At 40.2% G+C, this 19,266-nt stretch overlaps 1 protein-coding gene across 3 annotated transcripts in view; it reads left to right on the top strand.

Moving 5' to 3' along the window:
- The window catches only part of FBXO10 (F-box protein 10), a 169,822-nt gene that overhangs the window by 51,544 nt on the left and 99,012 nt on the right, over positions 1–19,266 (top strand). For all 3 annotated transcript variants that reach the window (XM_073651872.1, XM_073651855.1, XM_073651862.1), the window contains exons 5-6: positions 3,763–3,912; positions 7,445–7,581. In XM_073651872.1, the coding sequence (XP_073507973.1) occupies positions 3,763–3,912; positions 7,445–7,581 (287 nt within the window). The remainder of the gene's footprint in view (positions 1–3,762; positions 3,913–7,444; positions 7,582–19,266) is intronic.

Genomic DNA, 19,266 nt, shown 5'->3' with positions numbered 1-19,266 from the left:
AAATAACAAAGGAGTGGCTTCAGAACAACTCTGTGACCATTCTTGACTGGCCTAGCGAGAGCCCTGACCTAAACCCAATTGAGCATCTCTGGAGAGACCTGAAAATGGCAGTCCACCAACGTTCACCATCCAACCTGACAGAACTGGAGAGGATCTGCAAGGAAGAATGGCAGAGGATCCCCAAATCCAGATGTGAAAAACTTGTTACATCATTCCCAAGAAGACTCATGGCTGTACTAGCTCAAAAGCGTGCTTCTACTCAATACTGAGCAAAGGGTCTGAATACTTATGACCATGTGATATTTCAGTTTTCTTTTTTAATAAATTTGCAAACATTTCTACATTTCTGTTTTTTTCAGTCAAGATGGGGTGCAGAGTGTACTTTAATGAGAAAAAAAATTAACTTTTTAGAATTTACCAAATGGCTGCAATGAAACAAAGAGTGAAAAATTTAAAGGGGTCTGAATACTTTCCGTACCCACTGTACATTAATTGCAACATCACTTTCGTGGTTTATTTGATGGCATGTACCAGTTGCAACCTGCAATATGTAGGTTGTGCAACAGGTTCTTTAAACATCCATACAAGAAGACATATATCAGATGCTAATAATAAGTTATGGTTGAAAAACTCTGCAGCTTCAAAGCATTTTGTAGATTATCATCATGAAGGCAACACAGACTCTTTTTAAAATAATAGGTATAGTAAAAGTGTACAGACCAGTTAGAGGAGGTGATCATAAGAGAAAGTTGATTTTAAAGGGGTTGTCCAGTGCAAATCGATAAATCTACAGTCACTCTGTGTGACTGGAGACTTATGAATCTCCCCAGCGTAGGCACTGCGCTTTGTGGGTATTCGCCTGTTTCAGACCAGGGCCCGGAGGATATGTACAGTGGTGGCCAAAAGTATTGGCACCCCTGAAATTCTGTCAGATAATACTCAGTTTCTTCCTGAAAATGATTGCAATCACAAATTCTTTGGTATTATTATCTTCATTTAATTTGTCTTCAATGAAAAAATGCAAAAAGAATTGTCCTAAAGCCAAATTGGATACAATTCCACACCAAACCTAAAAAAGGGGGTGGACAAAAGTATTGGCACTGTTTGAAAAATCATGTGATGCTTCTCTAATTCGTGTAATTAACAGCACCTGTAACTTACCTGTGGCACCTAACAGGTGTTGGCAATAACTAAATCACACTTGCAGCCAGTTAACATGGATTAAAGTTGACTCAACCTCTGTCCTGTGTCCTTGTGTGTACCACATTGAGCATGGAGAAAAGAAAGAAGACCAAAGAACTGTCTGAGGACTTGAGAAACCAAATTGTGAGGAAGCATGAGCAATCTCAAGGCTACAAGTCCTTCTCCAAAGACCTGAATGTTCCTGTGTCTTCCGTGCGCAGTGTCATCAAGAAGTGTAAAGCCCATGGCACTGTGGCTAACCTCCTTAGATGTGGACGGAAAAGAAAAATTGACGAGCGATTTCTGCGCAAGATTGTGCGGATGGTGGATAAAGAACCTCGACTAACATCCAAACAAGTTCAAGCTGCCCTGCAGTCCGAGGGTACAACAGTGTCAACCCGTACTATCCGTTGACGTCTGAATGAAAAGGGACTGTATGGTAGGATAACCAGGAAGACCCCACTTCTTACCCCAGGACATGAAAAAGCCAGGCTGGAGTTTGCCAAAACTTACCTGAGAGCCTAAAACGTTTTGGAAGAATGTTCTCTGGTCAGATAAGACAAAAGTAGAGCTTTTAGTCTGAAGACTACCAACAAATTTTGCAGCATAATGTAGGGCCCAGTGTGAGAAAGCTGGGTCTCCCTCAGAGGTCATGGGTCTTCCAGCAGGACAATGACCCAAAACACACTTCCAAAAGCACTATAAAATGGTTTTAGAGAAAGCACTGGAGACTTCTAAGGTGGCCAGCAATGAGTCCAGACCTGAATCCCATAGAACACCTGTGGAGAGATCTCAAAATGGCAGTTTGGAGAAGGCACCCTTCAAATATCAGGGACCTGGAGCAGTTTGCCAAAGAAGAATGGTCTACAATTCCAGCAGAGCATTGTAAGAAACTCATTGATGGTTACCGGAAGCGGTTGTTCGCAGTTATTTTGGCTAAAGGTTGTGCAACCAAGTATTAGGCTGAGGGTGCCAATACTTTTGTCTGGCCCATTTTTGGAGTTTTGTGTGAAATGATCAATGATTTGATTTTTGCTTAATTCTCTTTTGTGTCTTTTCCTTGCAAGCAAATTAAATGAAGATAATAATACCAAAGAATTTGTGATTGCAATCATTTTCAGGAAGAAACTGAGTATTATCTGACAGAATTGCAGGGGTGCCAATACTTTTGGCCACCACTGTATGTGTTATACATACTCCCAGGCAGTGGGCGTGGCCTCACTCTCCATACACTTTCTGTCACACAAACTGGCTGTCTGCGTCACTAGACTTGGTCCCGGGTCAGAAACCGGTAAACCCCCGCAGCGCACAGTGCCTGCTCTGGGGGGATTCATAAGTCTGCAGTCACACAGAGTAGTTGCAGACTTATTTTTTTGGACCAGACAACCCCTTTAATAGAGAGACCTGGAGGATCTACATGCTCCAAACCAGCGTACCGTCGGGCATGACATCCTACACCATTACGAGTAGCCAGGGGACTGCAGTTTTTTGTATGTATTTTGTATATTCTATTATATATTTGTATATTTTTTACATTTACATTCTTTATCTTGTTTTAATGCTGTGTGTATTGTGCATATTATTGAATATTGCAATTTTGCATGGGTGACAGTGTTTATAAGTCATTGTACACGCATGATTTGTTTGAATGTGCTCTTGCGAGTGATCACTAGGAGATAACAATCTGGTGAATAAAGGGTTAATTAGCTTTCCAAGGCTATGTGCACACGGTCCAGATTTTTTATGCTTTTTTTATGCATGCATTTTTCATGTCTTCATGTTGAAATTTGCAGAGTTTCAGAGAATAGGGTTTTTTAAATAAATGTTATTGATCATCATGTAGCGTTTTTGTGTGCATTTCCGCTGCGGAAACGCTATTGAAGCACACATGCGGTTTTTCCGCACGCGGATTTTCCTCATCTAATGCAAGTCTATGGGGAAAATCTGCATGCGGACCCGCAAGAGAAATTGACATGCTGCGGTCTGGAAAGACTCGCCTCATGTCAGTTTCTGTGGGTGATCCGCAGGAGCACAAAAACGCATAGTGGGCATGAGATTTCTAGAAATCCCATCCGCTATGCTGTAACATCTGGCCACTGCGATTTTGATGCTGCATAAAAACGCAGTGTAAAACCGCAGCAAATCTGGACCGTGTGCACATACCCCAACGGTAATAGGTGTGGTTTACCAAACAGCCCTGCAGGACATGACATATAGCTGAAGAGTTCAGTGTGAACTATGTATGCCATGATTAAGGCCGTTGTGTCAGAAACACTTATGCTATTACATATTGGGTTTTTAATAAATCTTCAATAAAGATGTTATTTTAAGGACCCCTTTGCTGGATTTCTACATGTTTCCTGCATGTGAACTCTTGTCGTACTGCAAGGCCTTATCTGCGCTGAGGGATCCTTGTTCTGTGAGTGAGATGATTTTTCTTTTATTGCTACAGAGAACCTGTAATACTTATATAATAGTAAATGTCCTAGAATCAAGTCCCCAACATGCTTGTGAGCACAAAGATAAAGTTGACAACCCTTTGAAGGTTCAATCAGCACTTTTTCATATTTCCCCTTCCAGATTGTTATGTTGAGGAATGACGTTTACCACTGTAAAGCATCAGGAGTCTTTCTGCGTCTAGCAGCAGGAGGTCTCATAGCTGACAACAACATCCATTCCAACACAGAAGCAGGAGTGGATATCCGCAAAGGAGCCAATCCTGTTATACTGGTATGTGAAATTACACATAAATGTGTGTGTGTTAAAAGCAGTACTAGACTCTCATGTGGGTAGAGGTTAAAGAGATTGTCCGGTCTTTTGCTAGAAGTCTTCAGTCACTTTGTGTGGCTGCAGACTTCTGAGTTCTCATAGCGTGCTCACTGTACACTGTCAGGATAATCCGGTGCCTGCATGTCTACATTATGACTAGACGTACTTGGCTAAATACAAGTGAATTGAGCAAGCCTGCAATTTTTGAACTTCATAGCTCACTGTGTCTTGCTCTTGCTATCTCCTGATGACCTACTATAGTGAAAAGTCAGAGAGGGGGAGACTTTAAAGGGAAGCTGTCAGTCAATTCATGCTGCCCAAACCATGCATGTTTGCAGCCACTTATGTTTTTCTCTTAAGTGCTGCAGTGTTTCAGAGAAAACATAGTTTAAAGAGCCAGCTAGGGACTAAAGGGAGATACAAAACTAATTTGGTGCAGTCCAGGATGGTCTCTCTCCTCGACACTCCAGGTGATTGACAGGTTCCCCCCCCCCACCATCACCTAAACCAGTGCAGGGAGAAGCCAGACTGATGAGTCGCTTCACTAGTTTTTTTGTCTGCCTATTGTCCCCTGCCGGATCTTCAAAGAGAAAAGCCTACCTGGCTGCAACCGTGCAGCTAGCCTCTAATTCATGCTGCCCATGAATTGAGCAGCATGAAGCGACTGATAGGTTCTCGTTGAAGGCTTGGGTAGCATATAACTCACCCACATAGTTTCAAGAACAATGCATTTTGAGAAATAAAGGAGTGACTGCATTGTTCATACAGTCATGTTTGCCTGTAGCTGTACATTTGACAGATAATATAGCACAGATATTAACAATCTAAGTTCAATTTTCTTCATAGCATTGTGCCCACGGCCCTACGTGGCATCTGCTACCATGTTTCATATCTCACCATTATCTGCTTGTAGTTGGTTTCCTTGACAGTTGCCTTAGGAGTTGACGTTCTCTAGCAGACCCCAGTACTTTGACGCTATTTTGTTGTAGGCAGGCTTTATTTTTCAGCAAAGGATTTTTGTTTTGCTGTTCTCTGAATACTGTGACTGCTAAAGCATTTTGTCTGCAGTGGTGTTCAGGGCTGTGGAGTGGGTAAGCCAAACCTTCGACTCCACCTCCGACTCCACAGCCCTGCCTCACTACTCAGCGTGTACATAAAGTGCAGCACAGATTCATCTCACCTAAAAGCAGAGATCCTTAGATCAGGAATAGAACAGACATTTATAGGACATTTCATAACTTTCCCAAATTCTTATGAAAACATTTACAGCACATCCTGCATTGTACTTCTGTACCAATTTATTATATATTTTAGGAGTCGGCTTTGGTCCATTTTACACCAACCCCGACTCCACCAAAATGGACACCGACTGCACAGCCCTGGTTGTATGATGGAAGAATCATGAATATATGCCAATGGACGTCACAGTGACGCAGTTTTGTTACAAGGAGTTCTAAGCGGAGGAATACCTTTTCATAGGTACCTGGAAGTGTTCAGGAGACACAGTATTTATATTAGTAAAAAATCCAGGACATACAATAATAGCAGAAAATTAGAGGCATTAAATGAGCTACCAGGAAATTGATGCTGTAGTGCTATTTTTGTCAATATTCTTTGCGTTGTCAATTTTTAACCTCTTAAGGATGCAGCCGGTTTCGGAGAGTCGGTATTGACTATTAGGATTGCTACTTTCTGTAGGTGGCCCTAGAGTTCGAGTTCTCTTCCTCTCTGAAGAGACAATTAGCCATAAAGGGGGCTATCCGGAGCACTGTACCAAGCTCTGATGTATCATAGTAAGAGAGAGAATGCTGAAACCAGTAAGGGTGTGTCCGGAGCCGACTGCGGAGAAATTATGCAAATGAGCGCCAGCCTCTTTTTTTTTTTTCCTCACATGCAGACTTTCCCCATAGAGATTAGGTCTATGGGGAAAGCCCGCATGCGGACCCGCCGGAGAAATTGACAGGCTGCGGTCTGGAAAGACGCGCCGCATGTGATCCGCAGACATATAGTGGACATGGAATTTGTATAAATCCCATCCACTATGCTGTAACATCTGGCCGCTGCGGGTTACACTCAGTGCACTTGCGCTGCGTCCAATCCGCAGTGAACACTGATCGTGTGCACATACCCTAACTGTGTGTAGCGATTGCATACGAATAGTAGTCACTACAGGACGACTAAAATGGTGTTGCTGGAGCGGCGTAGAAGTAAACAAGTGAGTTTGATCAGGTTTTTTCTCATTGGTATTATTTCTGGTTGCAAATGACTTTTTGATAATTTTTTATTTCATTTTTGGGGAGACAGCTATTGCTTTGTATCTTTTTTTTTTTTTTTTTATGGAGCATAATGTACGATATAAATAACCTATTGTTTCATTGGATGGGTTGTTATGATTCTGGCGATACCATATAGGTTTTTGAGGGCTATTTACCCCTTTTTTTTCTACAATATTCATTTAGTTCCACAAAGGAATTTTAACACGACATCCGTTGATCACAAACTTTGCATAAATCAATGGTGTAGTTGAATATAAAACTTTATAATATATCTTATCAGAGAAATCTCCTTTTCTCCACATATGAGCCACTTGTTCCTCTGCCTCCTGGCATCTGAAATTATCATCCATTCTGAAAATCTGCTCCTGTCCGTCTTTCCAAAGACCAGAAAGACTTCCAGCACAGTGATTTGTCCATTTATACATCCGATTATGCTCTATGGAGGAGTGAGTAGCAGTGTGAGATGCAGAATAATTGTGCTGAGCTTTCTAGCAAGTCTTGCCTTACACCAGGGCTGGATTCACATCTACACTTCTCAAGAACTGCTGTGTAATTTACTGCTGCATCTCTGTGATCTTGAAGAGCAGGAATTCCTCTGTGTGCTGTGTATGGTAGAGATCATAGCAGTTTGTCTACTCCAACCAGCTCAGAGTCAATTACAAACTAAGAGAGCCAGCAGAGGGGAAACTGGTGAACATGCAGGATACAAGTCATGTAATGGACAAAAAAGTGTTATTTCTCATGTACACACAGGACAGCTTATTCTAAAAAGTTCCTTAAAAGTCTAGTTACTCATTAAGTAGTGCAGTGTGTTATGCCTGTCTGTTGTTATTCTTCAGACAAGCTGCCTATTATGCTGTGTATGTACACATATGTATGGCAAAGGGCAGGCAGAGGTTAACAGAAATTGTGTGATTGTATAACTGATGAGATATTTAGGTGACGACCATTCACAAATATGTCCAAACTTAAATATATGATAATTACTACACCAAAATGTCACAATCCAGAGTTAATATAATGCAGATGGCAAACCTACCACACATAGGCTATGTAAGGTAAGAAACTGAACCAGCAGGAACTAGTATCATCTGTTCCCATTGAAGTGGATTATCTGGTGAAGTGCACAGTGTGTTCTGTAGCAGTATGAGGTATATGATGGCAATAATTCATGTTTTGTGTTTTCTTTACCTTCTTGAACATAATGTTACTGGCAGTGTAACAGGATACACAGTGGCCTCCGCTCTGGCATAGTTGTCCTAGGCAACGGGAAAGGGAGCATCCGCAGCAATCAGATCTATGGGAATAAAGAAGCTGGCATTTATATATTGTACAATGGGAACCCTGTGGTGAGGTATGTTCTTAAGGTCTCATTATGGTCTTTCTGTTTCTTTGACTGTATTTCGTGGGTGCTTACAACATTCATTTCACAAACATGCTCTGAAGAAGACGGAGCTAGCTACAGCGGATATAAAATGTCTACACACCCCGGTTAAAATGCCAGGTTTTTGCAATGAAAGAAGAATCATTTCGGAACATTTTCCATCGTTGATGTCGCCCATAATCTGTACAATTCAATTGAAAAACAAACTGAAATGCAATTAAGGAAATGGCAGTAAAAACTTACTAGAACAGCTAAACCTTATATGGGGCTAATGAGAATTACTTTAAATTATGGCACTATTTAACATTGGCTAATTCTGAACACAGCCACTTATCCAATTATAAGGGGGTTATCACACTTCTGCCACCATATTTATTTATAGTTTTGTTATATTTATTTCCCCCCTTAAAATTATTTTGGTTTGTTTCTCAATGGACTTGGGTGACATCAAAGTGCAGAAAGTTCTACAATTCTTCTTGGTATGACAATTTAACATGCATAAACCTGGAATTTTAACTAGGATTTATATACCTCTTATATCAGCTGTACGTTTATCCAACTTTGGAGTATCCCTGTGATAAATGTTTATTTCCAGAGACTACGCTTTTTTTTTTCTATGCTTTTTGTTTTTTTTTTGTCTCATCTTGTATATGTGATATTTATAGTGAAGTAGTATCATCTTACAGTGACATGTGAACAAAAATTTACATTTATTAATTGTGTTAAGTTTAAGTAACGTGCTTATTAGTAAATATTGACAATCCACTAGAGTCCAGGCCTTAAAGGAACCTGTCATGTACATGCTGTGGACCATATGGAATAGAGATGGAGAAGCTAAATATAATGATATGAGGGTTTGTGGGAAAAGATTCAGCATAACTTGTATTTTATTCATTGAAATCCCTGGGATTTGTATGCATATAAGTCAAGTGGGCGGTCTTACTAGTGATTGACAGCTATCTCTGTGCTGTGTCATACAGGTCAGTCTATCAATCATTCACAAGGACTTGTGTGCAAAGAAACACCATGGATTTCAAGGAACAAAGTGTAGGTTTTAATTAAACTCTCCCCACAAAAATGTATATCAATCTACTCAGTTCCTACTGCCCTATAACATCCTGCCTGCAGATCAGATACCATTTCCAACATGCCAGGTGTACTTTTAGATTATCTTGCCCGATTTGCACAATTTGACCAAATTGGGCAAATGAAGATCAGATAAGTCTGACCAATGAAAAAAGAAAACTGTAATAATGTAAGATGAATGGAAGGTACTGATAATTCATTGACCAAGAGTATGCAATGAAGATTGTCCATTGCTTTAGAACTGTAGTCCTTATCTTTTATTTTGATATAAGTTAGCTTACTTACAGCAATTGCATCAGTAGCTTGAGCGATAGATACTTTGGGAGAGGGATATTAGGATTTTTCAGATGAAATTTGTTGATCTTTTATTATTTTACTCCAGGTGGGCTAGTTTCTCATGATGATTTGGTTGTAATATTTTACATTCGGTTACAGCCACAATCTTGACCACTGGTTTCCTAATAAGATCATCATATTTGCCTATAAAGCTGTTCGTTCAGGTCAGTAGACCCGCTGTCAGGTTGGTAATTGTAGCCGTAATCCAGACAGTAGAGTAAGTCCTCTATATGGTCATGTGAATACACTTTTAGTGTTTGTTCAAACAATAATAAATTTGTGAAAATTGGAGCAGAATAAAGTTGTGAAAACTTGTATGGACAGTAGTTAAATGGTTTTGTTCAGGCTTTTTTATAGTGCACAGGCCTCCTCTATTTTACAGTAACAAAATGAGCCTTACTTACCCTCTGTGGTAGTGCTGCCTCGCCATCGCTGCCCCCAGTATTTATTGACATAGCTGCAGCTTTGATATAAAGACGGCAGAACATGACTACTGCCGCCAGTCAATGGGCTCAGTGGTCAGGCCGATGTAGTCAACATGAGATCACTGAGTCCAATGACTGGCTGCAGTAGTCGTGTTCTGTAGTCATGACATCAGTATTTCAGCTGGACTTTAACACTCCATGCAGTGCAGTGCTTTAGAAATAGTTATTAATCCTAATCCTTAATGTTTTATAGCCAATCAGGAATATTTTAATTATATTTAGAATAATATTTTTTAATTATGTTTTAATATAATTTCACCTTTTTAAAAAACTGTGATGCAAATAAAAAGGAAAGATGATTTTGCTGCCTCTGTTGTGCTTTAGAAACTTTTCCGCAATTGCCTATGTTTGAGAAGAAACATAGGAGATATCCAGTATAGCGCTTCCGTTTTGCAGCCTATTGTGTCAATATAACCAGCTCTTTTATTTTGTTTGAAGGAGAGGTCTCAGACACAGCTAAGGAGGAATACTGGCGCTCCGTAAAGAGACCCAACTCTGTATGGAGACTTATTCAGAGGCAGTATCCCTCTTGAGCTACATCTAAAGCTTCTCATTGAGCCAAGCAGTACCTTTTCTGTAATGATGAGGGTCAAAAACTCCAAAACTGTACAGTCTACAGACTGGTCTCTGATTTGGCTACTATGAGCTACTTTGCTCTTTTTTCCGAAGCAATCTTGAACACATTTAATGGAAATAAATTCACATTTTTGCACAGTATATCTATGTGCTTGTGTAATGACTAGGTGTGTTCTCCTCCAATAGTAGAGGCCAGAACAAGAGAATGTCAGGAATGCTAGCTATAAACACACTTTCCAGAAGTATGTCTTAAACTTATTTATGCAAATAGACTCCTCAGCAACAAAGAGGGCAGGAACTCTAGTGCCACCTATTAGAGGTAGCAATCCTATAAGTCAATATGGACCCTTTTAAGATCCTTTCCACATAACTTAGGATAAGAAGCCAAACCAGAAACTCCTTTTGCGGACACGTTTTTTTGGTTGTTTGACCCTCATCAGTGCAAAGCATGAGATTTAATTTGGCTTGGTGACAGACCTCTAACAGCGGGTTTAAGGGGTAAAGTTTCTTATTTTGTAGATTCCCAAGTCGGTGTAAGAAGGGTTATAGGCCATGCAAAGCTGTTCTGAGAACTTAAATGTGCGAAAAGCCTCTTCAGAGAGAAGGAACAGGAACTCTAGTGTCACCTGATGGAGGTAGCAATCCTAAACATCAATATGGACCCTTTAACGAGCCTTGCCACATGACTTAAGATAAGAAGCCAAACCAGACACTCAGTCTGCAAACACTGTGTCAAGGTTTTTACCCCTCATGAGTGAAAAGCAGGCGAGCTGATTTTGGCTTAATTATAAATGGGTTGAATTAAGGCTCATTACTTGTAGGGAGGGTAACTCTATAATACAGCGCTACATCTATGGCACGCAGAGTGACTGTAGCAACATTTTCTTTAGAGTAGTGTGCATATTTTATTATAGTGTTATAGATAAAATGATTTGTCAGCTTGAATGTTAGTATAAAGTTGTTTTCTTCATACAGGCTATTTATAAATGATGTACTAATACCGGTGAGACTCTGTTGCTGTAGTATGTTGTAATCTAATGAACCGTGTAAGGTGCTTTGGCAAATAGTACAAGCTGGATGTTCCTCTAGAGAATAGCTGAAGATAATATCAAAAGTAAAGAAAGAAAGCTACATATTATGTGGGTGGATCACCAGTGTTTAGTTTTATTGTTTATTCCGTTTTGATGATATGAACATTTAGCTGTTAAGCAAATGTTTGTACACAACTATAGATGCAGATGTTTTGTAACCTTGATCTTCCACATACGAGAGTGTAAAACCTTGATTTAGAGAGAGAGAAAAGCATTACTATGCTTTAGGAGCATATTCCTACTGCTGTTATATCAAGTGATGGGTCTTTTAAAAGTAGATGCGCCTTCTTGTGAATTATAAGTCCTTCAACGTACACACATTTCAGTGGAGACACTCCGTCTTCTTGAAGGTCAACACGGTATACGACAGGTGATGCTGTTTTGGATAGATCTTGGTCGTAAATGTAGAACATGGTACATATAAAAGCAGATTTACTTATCAAAAAGGAAGCTATTGTGGCTACTGACCCCTGTGTATCTATAATTTATCACCTGTAAATTAAACATGATATTTCTGGCTCATTATAAGCAGATTAATTTATCATACTCCATTATTATAATAGACTGGCCTTTTATTGAGGCATTGCCGAGCATGAAAAACAAATTGTTTGAAGGCGTGCTTGCTTTTCTTATTAGCAGCTGCATTTGTGATATATTTGCGATACACTGAATGTGCTTCAGGTCCTATGTTAAGCAGTGCACTAATTCAGAAATGAGTGCTCTACTTATTATGCCATTGTGGTGGGTATTGGCAATTACTGCACCAGTGGTGCCCAGCAGAACTCATTGTCACTGAAATAAGAAACTCCAGTGTCGATGGGAAGCCTTCATCTTTACTCTGCCAATGCCTTTGAAAGAGAATATGCCCTTTACTTTAAGCTGTAACGACTTTTTAATTAAAACTTCATTCAAGACGGTACCAAGTTACAAAGGAAGGTGATCTGTCTTATACTGGTAAACATGTCAGAGCATGTGATCATTAATGCCCTTCTGCCAAAGGAACAAAACGTTAAAATAAATCTAATATACTACCAAAATAAAACCAATTATCATTTTTTTAGATCATTAGGATTATCATAGCAGAAATAATACTCTAGATGGATACAGCAGATAAGTCTCAAATACATTCTTATTCTGCTATGTAGTGCAGAATCCAGTATTCAGTAATCTATAACAAGACAAAGCCACCACTTTACTTTCAAGATTGTCGCACTCCTTTTTAAAGGTTTTGCCACAAATAAAATTTATGAGCTATCATTGTTCCATCCACTGTCTCTAATATGGCCAGCCGCTAATAGGAGATAGAGTATTAAGTGGTGGCCAAGCTTGCACATGATCTACTCCGTACAGATTATGAGATACATAGGGGAAATGTATCAGAAGTAGAAAGGAAAAGGGGAGTAGTTGCCCATAGAAATGTATCAGATTCTACATTTCATTTTTCAGAGGGCCTTTAAAAAAATGCAAGAAATTAATGTTCTTTCTGAGAGAAAATCACATTTAAAATGCAAGTCCAACAATCTGGACAGCAAAATATTGTTTTTATTTCCTTTTGTCCTTCCTTTGGGTTCAGGGATAAGTAGGAAATCTGTATTGTTCTTGCATTAGTTTATATACACTGCTCAAAAAAATAAAGGGAACACTTAAAGAACAGAATATAACTCCAAGTAAATCAAACTTCTGTGAAATCAAGCTGTCCACTTAGGAAGCAACACTGATTGACAATCAATTTCACATGCTGTTGTGCAAATGGAATAAACAATAGATGGAAATTATTGGCAATTATCAAGACACACTCAAAGGAGTGGTTCTGCAGGTGGGGACCACAGACCACATCTCCGTACCAATGCTTTCTGGCAGATGTTTTGGTCACTTTTGAATGTTGGTTGTGCTTTCACACTCGTGGTAGCATGAGACGGACTCTACAACCCACAGAAGTTGCTCAGGTAGTGAAGCTCATCCAGGATGGCACATCAATGCGAGCTGTGGCAAGAAGGTTTGCTGTTTCTGTCAGCATAGTGTCCAGAGGCTTGAGGCGCTATCAAGAGACAGGCCAGTACACCAGGAGATGTGGAGGGGGCCATAGGAGGGCAACAACCCAACAGCAGGACCACTACCTCCGCCTTTGTGCAAGGAGGAATAGGAGGAGTACTGCCAGATCCCTGCAATATAACCTCCAGCAGGCCACAAATGTGCATGTGTCTGCACAAACGGTTAGAAACCGACTCCATGACTGTGGTATGAAGGCCCGACATCCACAGATGGGGGTTGTGCTCACAGCCCAACACCGTGCAGGACGCTTTGCATTTGCCACAGAACACCAGGATTGGCAAAGTCGCCACTAGCGCCCTGTGCTCTTCACAGATGAAAGCAGGTTCACACTGAGCACATATAACAGACATGACAGAGTCTGGAGACACCGTGGAGAACATTCTGCTGCCTGCAACATCCTTCAGCATGACCAGTTTGGCAGTGGGTCAGTAATGGTGCGGGGTGGCATTTCTTTGGAGGGCTGCACAGCCCTCCATGTGCTCGCCAGAGGTAGCCTGACTGCCATTAGGTACCGAGATGAGATCCTCAGACCCCTTGTGAGACCATATGCTGGTGCGGTTGGCCCTGGGTTCCTCCTAATGCAGGATAATGCCAGACCTCGTGGCTGGAGTGTGTCAGCAGTTCCTGCAAGATGAAGGCATTGAAGCTATGGCCTGGCCCGCCCGTTCCCCAGACCTGAATCCGACTGAGCACATCTGGGACATCATGTCTCGCTCCATCCACCAACGTCACGTTGCACCACAGACTGTCCAGGAGTTGGCGGATGCTTTAGTGCAGGTCGGGGAGGAGATCCCACAGGAGACCATCCGCAACCTCATCAGGAGCATGCCCAGGCGTTGTAGGGAGGTCATACAGGCACGTGGAGGCCACACACAATACTGAGCCTCATTTTGACTTGTTTTAAGGACATTACATCAAAGTTGGATCAGTCTGTAATGTGTTTTTCCACTTTAGTTTTGGGGGTGACTCCAAATCAAGGCCTCCATTGGTTAATAAATTTGATTTCCATTGATGATTTTTGTGATTTTGTTGTCAGCACATTCAACTTTGTACAGAACAAAGTATTCAATGAGAATATTTCATTCATTCAGATCTAGGATGTGTTATTTGAGTGTTCCCTTTATTTTTTTGAGCAGTGTATATATGCTACAAATAACAGCCTAATGATCTAATAGTGACTTTTATCAGCAGTTATCTTTAAAGGGAAACTGTCAGTAGGATCAACCCTCCTAAGCCGTCCATATGGGCATACAGATCATAGGAAGTTGAATAAAATGACACCTTGATATCTGCAATTCAATGTCTTTTTCCAGAGAAATCCACATTTTTCTTAATATGTAAATAAGCTGTTAAGAACTATGGGCTGGACATAGATCTCCTTTATAATCTGCCTCCAAAGCTTATTCTAAATGAAAAGAGGCGTTACCAGTGCGAGACATGTAATAACTGACAGTATGCTCTTCTTATCTACGTCTCACACTGGTAACTTCCCATTTCATGTTAAATAAGCCGTGGAGGCAGATTCTCAGGGAGATCTATGTCTGGCCCATAGATCTCCATAGCAACAAGAAAAGACCCTGCCTACAGTCCCGCCCCTGAGCACAAGTATATCATTAACTCATAACTGCAGACGCAGATTACATAAGAACAACAAGACGTATTTCTTCACCTCAGGTATCATATTAATCAGTGCAGCAACCCCAACATGACACTGCCTGTAGTTTACTTAGCAAAATCCTGCTGACAGGTTCCCTTTAAGAAAAACTTGGATTTCTCTGCACAAGATATTGGATCGTAGATATATCAAGGTATCATTTTATTCAGCTTCCTATAGATATAGACTGCTTATAGACTGCTTAGGAGGATTGATCCAACAGATTCACTTTAATTACAGGTACACAGAAAGACAAAGATCAGAGTATTTCCCTGGTGCCTGCTCCACTTGAATGTCAAACTAAATTCGAGATGCTATGATGTTGCACGTTTCCATAGCAATCATATAAGATGTTATTTCCACAGCCCAGACACACTGCACATTTGAGAACACTGCTTGGAATGTGGAAACCGGATTTTTTGATAGGCAGCCTGTAGGACTGAACTGATCCTGGTTATGCCAATATACAGGTGCATCTCACTAAATTAGAATATCATCAAAAAGTTAATTTATTTCAGTTTTCAGTACAAAAAGTGAAACTCCTATAGAGTCATTACACACAGAGTGATCTATTTCAAGTGTTTATTTCTGTGAATGTTGATGACTATGGCTTACAGCCAATGAAAACACAAAAGTCATTATCTCAGTAAATTACAATAACTAACAAAAAACACCTGCAAAGGCTTCCTAAGCATTTACAAAGGTCCATTAGTCTGTTTCAGTGGGCTCCACAGTCATGAGGAAGACTGCTGACTTGACAGATGTCCAGAAGGCAGTCATTGACACACTCCACAAGGTCCCAGAGTTCCAATTTTCATTTGGAAATCAAGGTCCCAGAGTCGGGAGGAAGAGTGGAGAGGCACACAATCCAAGCTGCTTGAGGTCTAGTGTGACGTTTCCACAATCAGTGATGGGGAGCCATGTCATCTGCTGGTGTAGATCCACTGTGTTTTATCAAGACCAAAGTCAGCGCAGTCGTCTACCAGGAAATTTTAGAGCACTTCATGCTTCCCTCTGCTGACAAGCTTTTTGGAGATGGTAATTTTATTCTCCAGCACTACTTGGCACCTGTCCACACTGCCAAAAGTACCAATACCTGGTTTGCAAACAGCAGTATCACTGTGCTTGATTGGCCAGCAAACTCGCCTGACCTTAACCCCATAGAGAATCTATTATAGAGAATCTATGGGGTATTGTTAAGGGGAAGATGAGAGACACCAGATCCAACAATGCAGACGAGCTGAAGGCTGCTATCAAAGCAACCTGGGCTTCCATAACACATCAGCAGTGCCACAGGCTGATCACCTCCATGCCACGCTGCATTGATGCAAAAGGAGCCCCAACCAAGTATTGAGGGCATTTACTGAACATACATTTCAGTAGGCCAACATTTTGGGTTTTAAAATCATTTTTCAAGCTGTTGTTATAAAGTATTCTAATTTACTGAGATTATGACTTGTGTTTTCATTGGCTGTAAGCCATAATCATCAACATTAACAAAAATAAACACTTGAAATAGATCACTCTGTAATGACTCTATATAATGAGTTTCACTTTTTGTATTGAAGAACTGAAATAAATTAACTTTTTGATGATATTCTAATTTAGTGAAATGCACCTGTATGTGATCTGCTTATTTTATAGAGGACAATTTCAACAGCCAGGATACAAATATATTGTCAATAGCAGTGTAAATAAACTGTCCTAAAAATTGGATACTGACCATGTACTTTCAACATACATTATGGCTTATTACTAGTACCAAATTTACATATTAGGAGCCCAAAGGCACAGAATGTCGGACACCATTAAAGCCCTCATACATCTAATGTGTTTCGGGGCTTCCGGGCTCTCTATCCCTTTTGTTTTCAGGGCAGATAAACCGCTGCCAGAGGTGTCTGGCAATAGATTTATCCTCTCTCCCCATTGAAACACATTAGTGCTTTGCCAAGTACTCTTTTGTAATGGGAAGTGATCAGATCTATCTGACTACTTAATGAACTTTCAGCCCACAACTATTTCATGTGTATAACCATCTGTAGACTCAATCAGTTATCTGCTGAACAATGTGTTGCTCACAAACTTTAGCATCCTCTGTTGTCTTTTTTGAAAAATGTAATTCATCAATTCAAAGTGAGTCTGAAGAGCTGTTTGGTTGCTGTAGCTGTTGTGGTGTTTTTAGTTTTTTTGACAGCTTTCTTTTTAGTAGTCAGATGGTTTGCTATCTTTTCTTCTTTTTTTTTCTTTTCTTCAAACAATATACAACATAAAGAGGATACAAGAAAAGTAACATACTTTGTAAGCCATAGTTCATTTTCACATGTACAGTATTGCTGTTTATTAAAAGATCAACAATGGAAAAATGACAGTATCAAATATTCTCTTTTCATAAGAACAAGCAACATCACACATTTACAACTGTATGAAGTCATTCCATACTATAAAGCAGTATGCATTTACACAGAAAACGTCCACCAGCCTGTCTTACTTTACCCACTGCAAGATCCTAACTAGGAACAAGAGAAAATCACCTTTTTAAATTTTCAATTTACTCAGGGGTACCAGCAATATCCACTTTTAGATACCATTCCGTATCTCCAAAAAGCTTTTTTTTTTTTTTGTTTCATTTTGATCGTGTTTTGTTTGCTTATCCCTAGTGAATGCTGGAATACTCCAACAGGACCTTGTCAGGGGGCCAGGGCTCCAGTCACTGCTGTAGCTGTTTTCCCCATCCTGGAACGAAGCGTTATCAGGGACATCCGTTTTAGGGGTTGTTCTGCTCTATTGAACATGTATCAGTTGTCAATTCCGAACCATGTTAAATATGAGCTCCCTGCTGACAACGCTATATTCATTTGAATGCGCTGTGACAGTGCGCTCCCTCACAGGCTCTGATAAGTGACAACCCGGCAAGAGAGCGAACTGTCAGTGCACATTTTAAAAGAGTGCACACAGCGAGCAGGTAGAGCATAGACCAACTGTTGAAACGGGTGTCATCTGCCATCTCGGCGGCATTTCCTTCCATCCAGGCTTTATTGAAATCAAGTTGCAGAGAACTGTTAGATGATGCAAGAAGCACCAGAGATATTTATAAATCCCAAAATTGGCCCATACAAAAATAAGGTCAAAAGCTGTTCATGTTAGATTCCCTCAAAAGACAAGAGGGCACTCCCACAGTCTGGAGAACAAAAGGTTCAATCTCCATAGGATGCAAAACTTCTTTGCTATTTTTCTTTGGAGAAATGCTATAATATATTTGCATTTCCATATTTCTAGACTGTGCCATTAAGTAAATACATAATACCACTGTATACAAATGTTCTCTTCAAGACGATAAAAACACAAACAAATGATTAGGATTAATTCTACATTGAAAGGCCAAAGCATATAGCAATGTATAATGCCTTGTAATTGGGTCTTCTCCGCCACAGAAATGTGGGGGTGGAGGAAGGATGGGACAGTCCAGCATTGTGCATAGCATCATTGCTTTATAAAAGCAATTATAATTATTAGCAGTCTGTCTTCTGATGTGTTACTTGAGCCTTCAAAGTAAATTTCACATTCTAAACATCAAATACAGTGTGTGCCTTTACAATTTAATTGTGATAGAAAGAGATATTAAGAGAGTAATTCACAGAAAAGAACATCAAATACAAAAATATTAGAGAAAAACTAGCCTACTTGCTGACCAATACCTGGTCACAATACCAATATACAGCAGGATGTAGCAGGCCTCAGTGATAGAAGGCGAAGATAGTACAGGTAATAATAATAATTTTTATTTCTATAGCGCCAACATATGCCGCTGCACTTTACATTTTAGAGGGGACTTGTACAGACAATAAAGACATTACAGAACAACACATAATTCAACAGATTCCAAGAGGAGTGAGGGCCCTGCTTACAAGCTTACAGTCTTTAGAAATAGGGGAGACACGAAAGGTGAATGGTAAAAAGTGCTTATATTTTATGGTCCAGCCATCGATTTAATAGATATTCAAATAACGCTACATGAACCAGTCTCCTGCCAGTATTTGTACAAGTACAGACACAGAGGGCTATTAAGTGCATGGAGGGTGTTTGAACAGATGCTACAAAGGTCCTGATTTGGAAGAAAATTTTGTAAGGGCAAAACAGGAATAGTTTGATAAGTGAGATGAGGCGATAAGCCAGTCTAAAGAAAAGTTTTTTGGCCATGCTTAAAACTGTGGGTATTGGGAATTAATCGAATTGTCCTGGGTAGTGCATTCCAAAAATTGGCGCAGTACGTGAGAAGTCTTGTGGGAGTGGGAGATTTGGATTATTGAAGATGATAGTCTTGGATCATTAGCAGAATGGAGGGCACTGGTAGGATGGTAGACTGAGACGAGGGAGG

Source organism: Phyllobates terribilis, unplaced genomic scaffold (genome assembly GCF_046119375.1).
Source record: "Phyllobates terribilis strain yellow unplaced genomic scaffold, ASM4611937v1 Scaffold_1__5_contigs__length_1240528914, whole genome shotgun sequence".
Taxonomy (NCBI): domain Eukaryota; kingdom Metazoa; phylum Chordata; class Amphibia; order Anura; family Dendrobatidae; genus Phyllobates; species Phyllobates terribilis.
The sequence above is the reverse complement of the archived record's forward strand: the minus strand, read 5'-3'. Positions and strand labels throughout refer to the sequence as shown.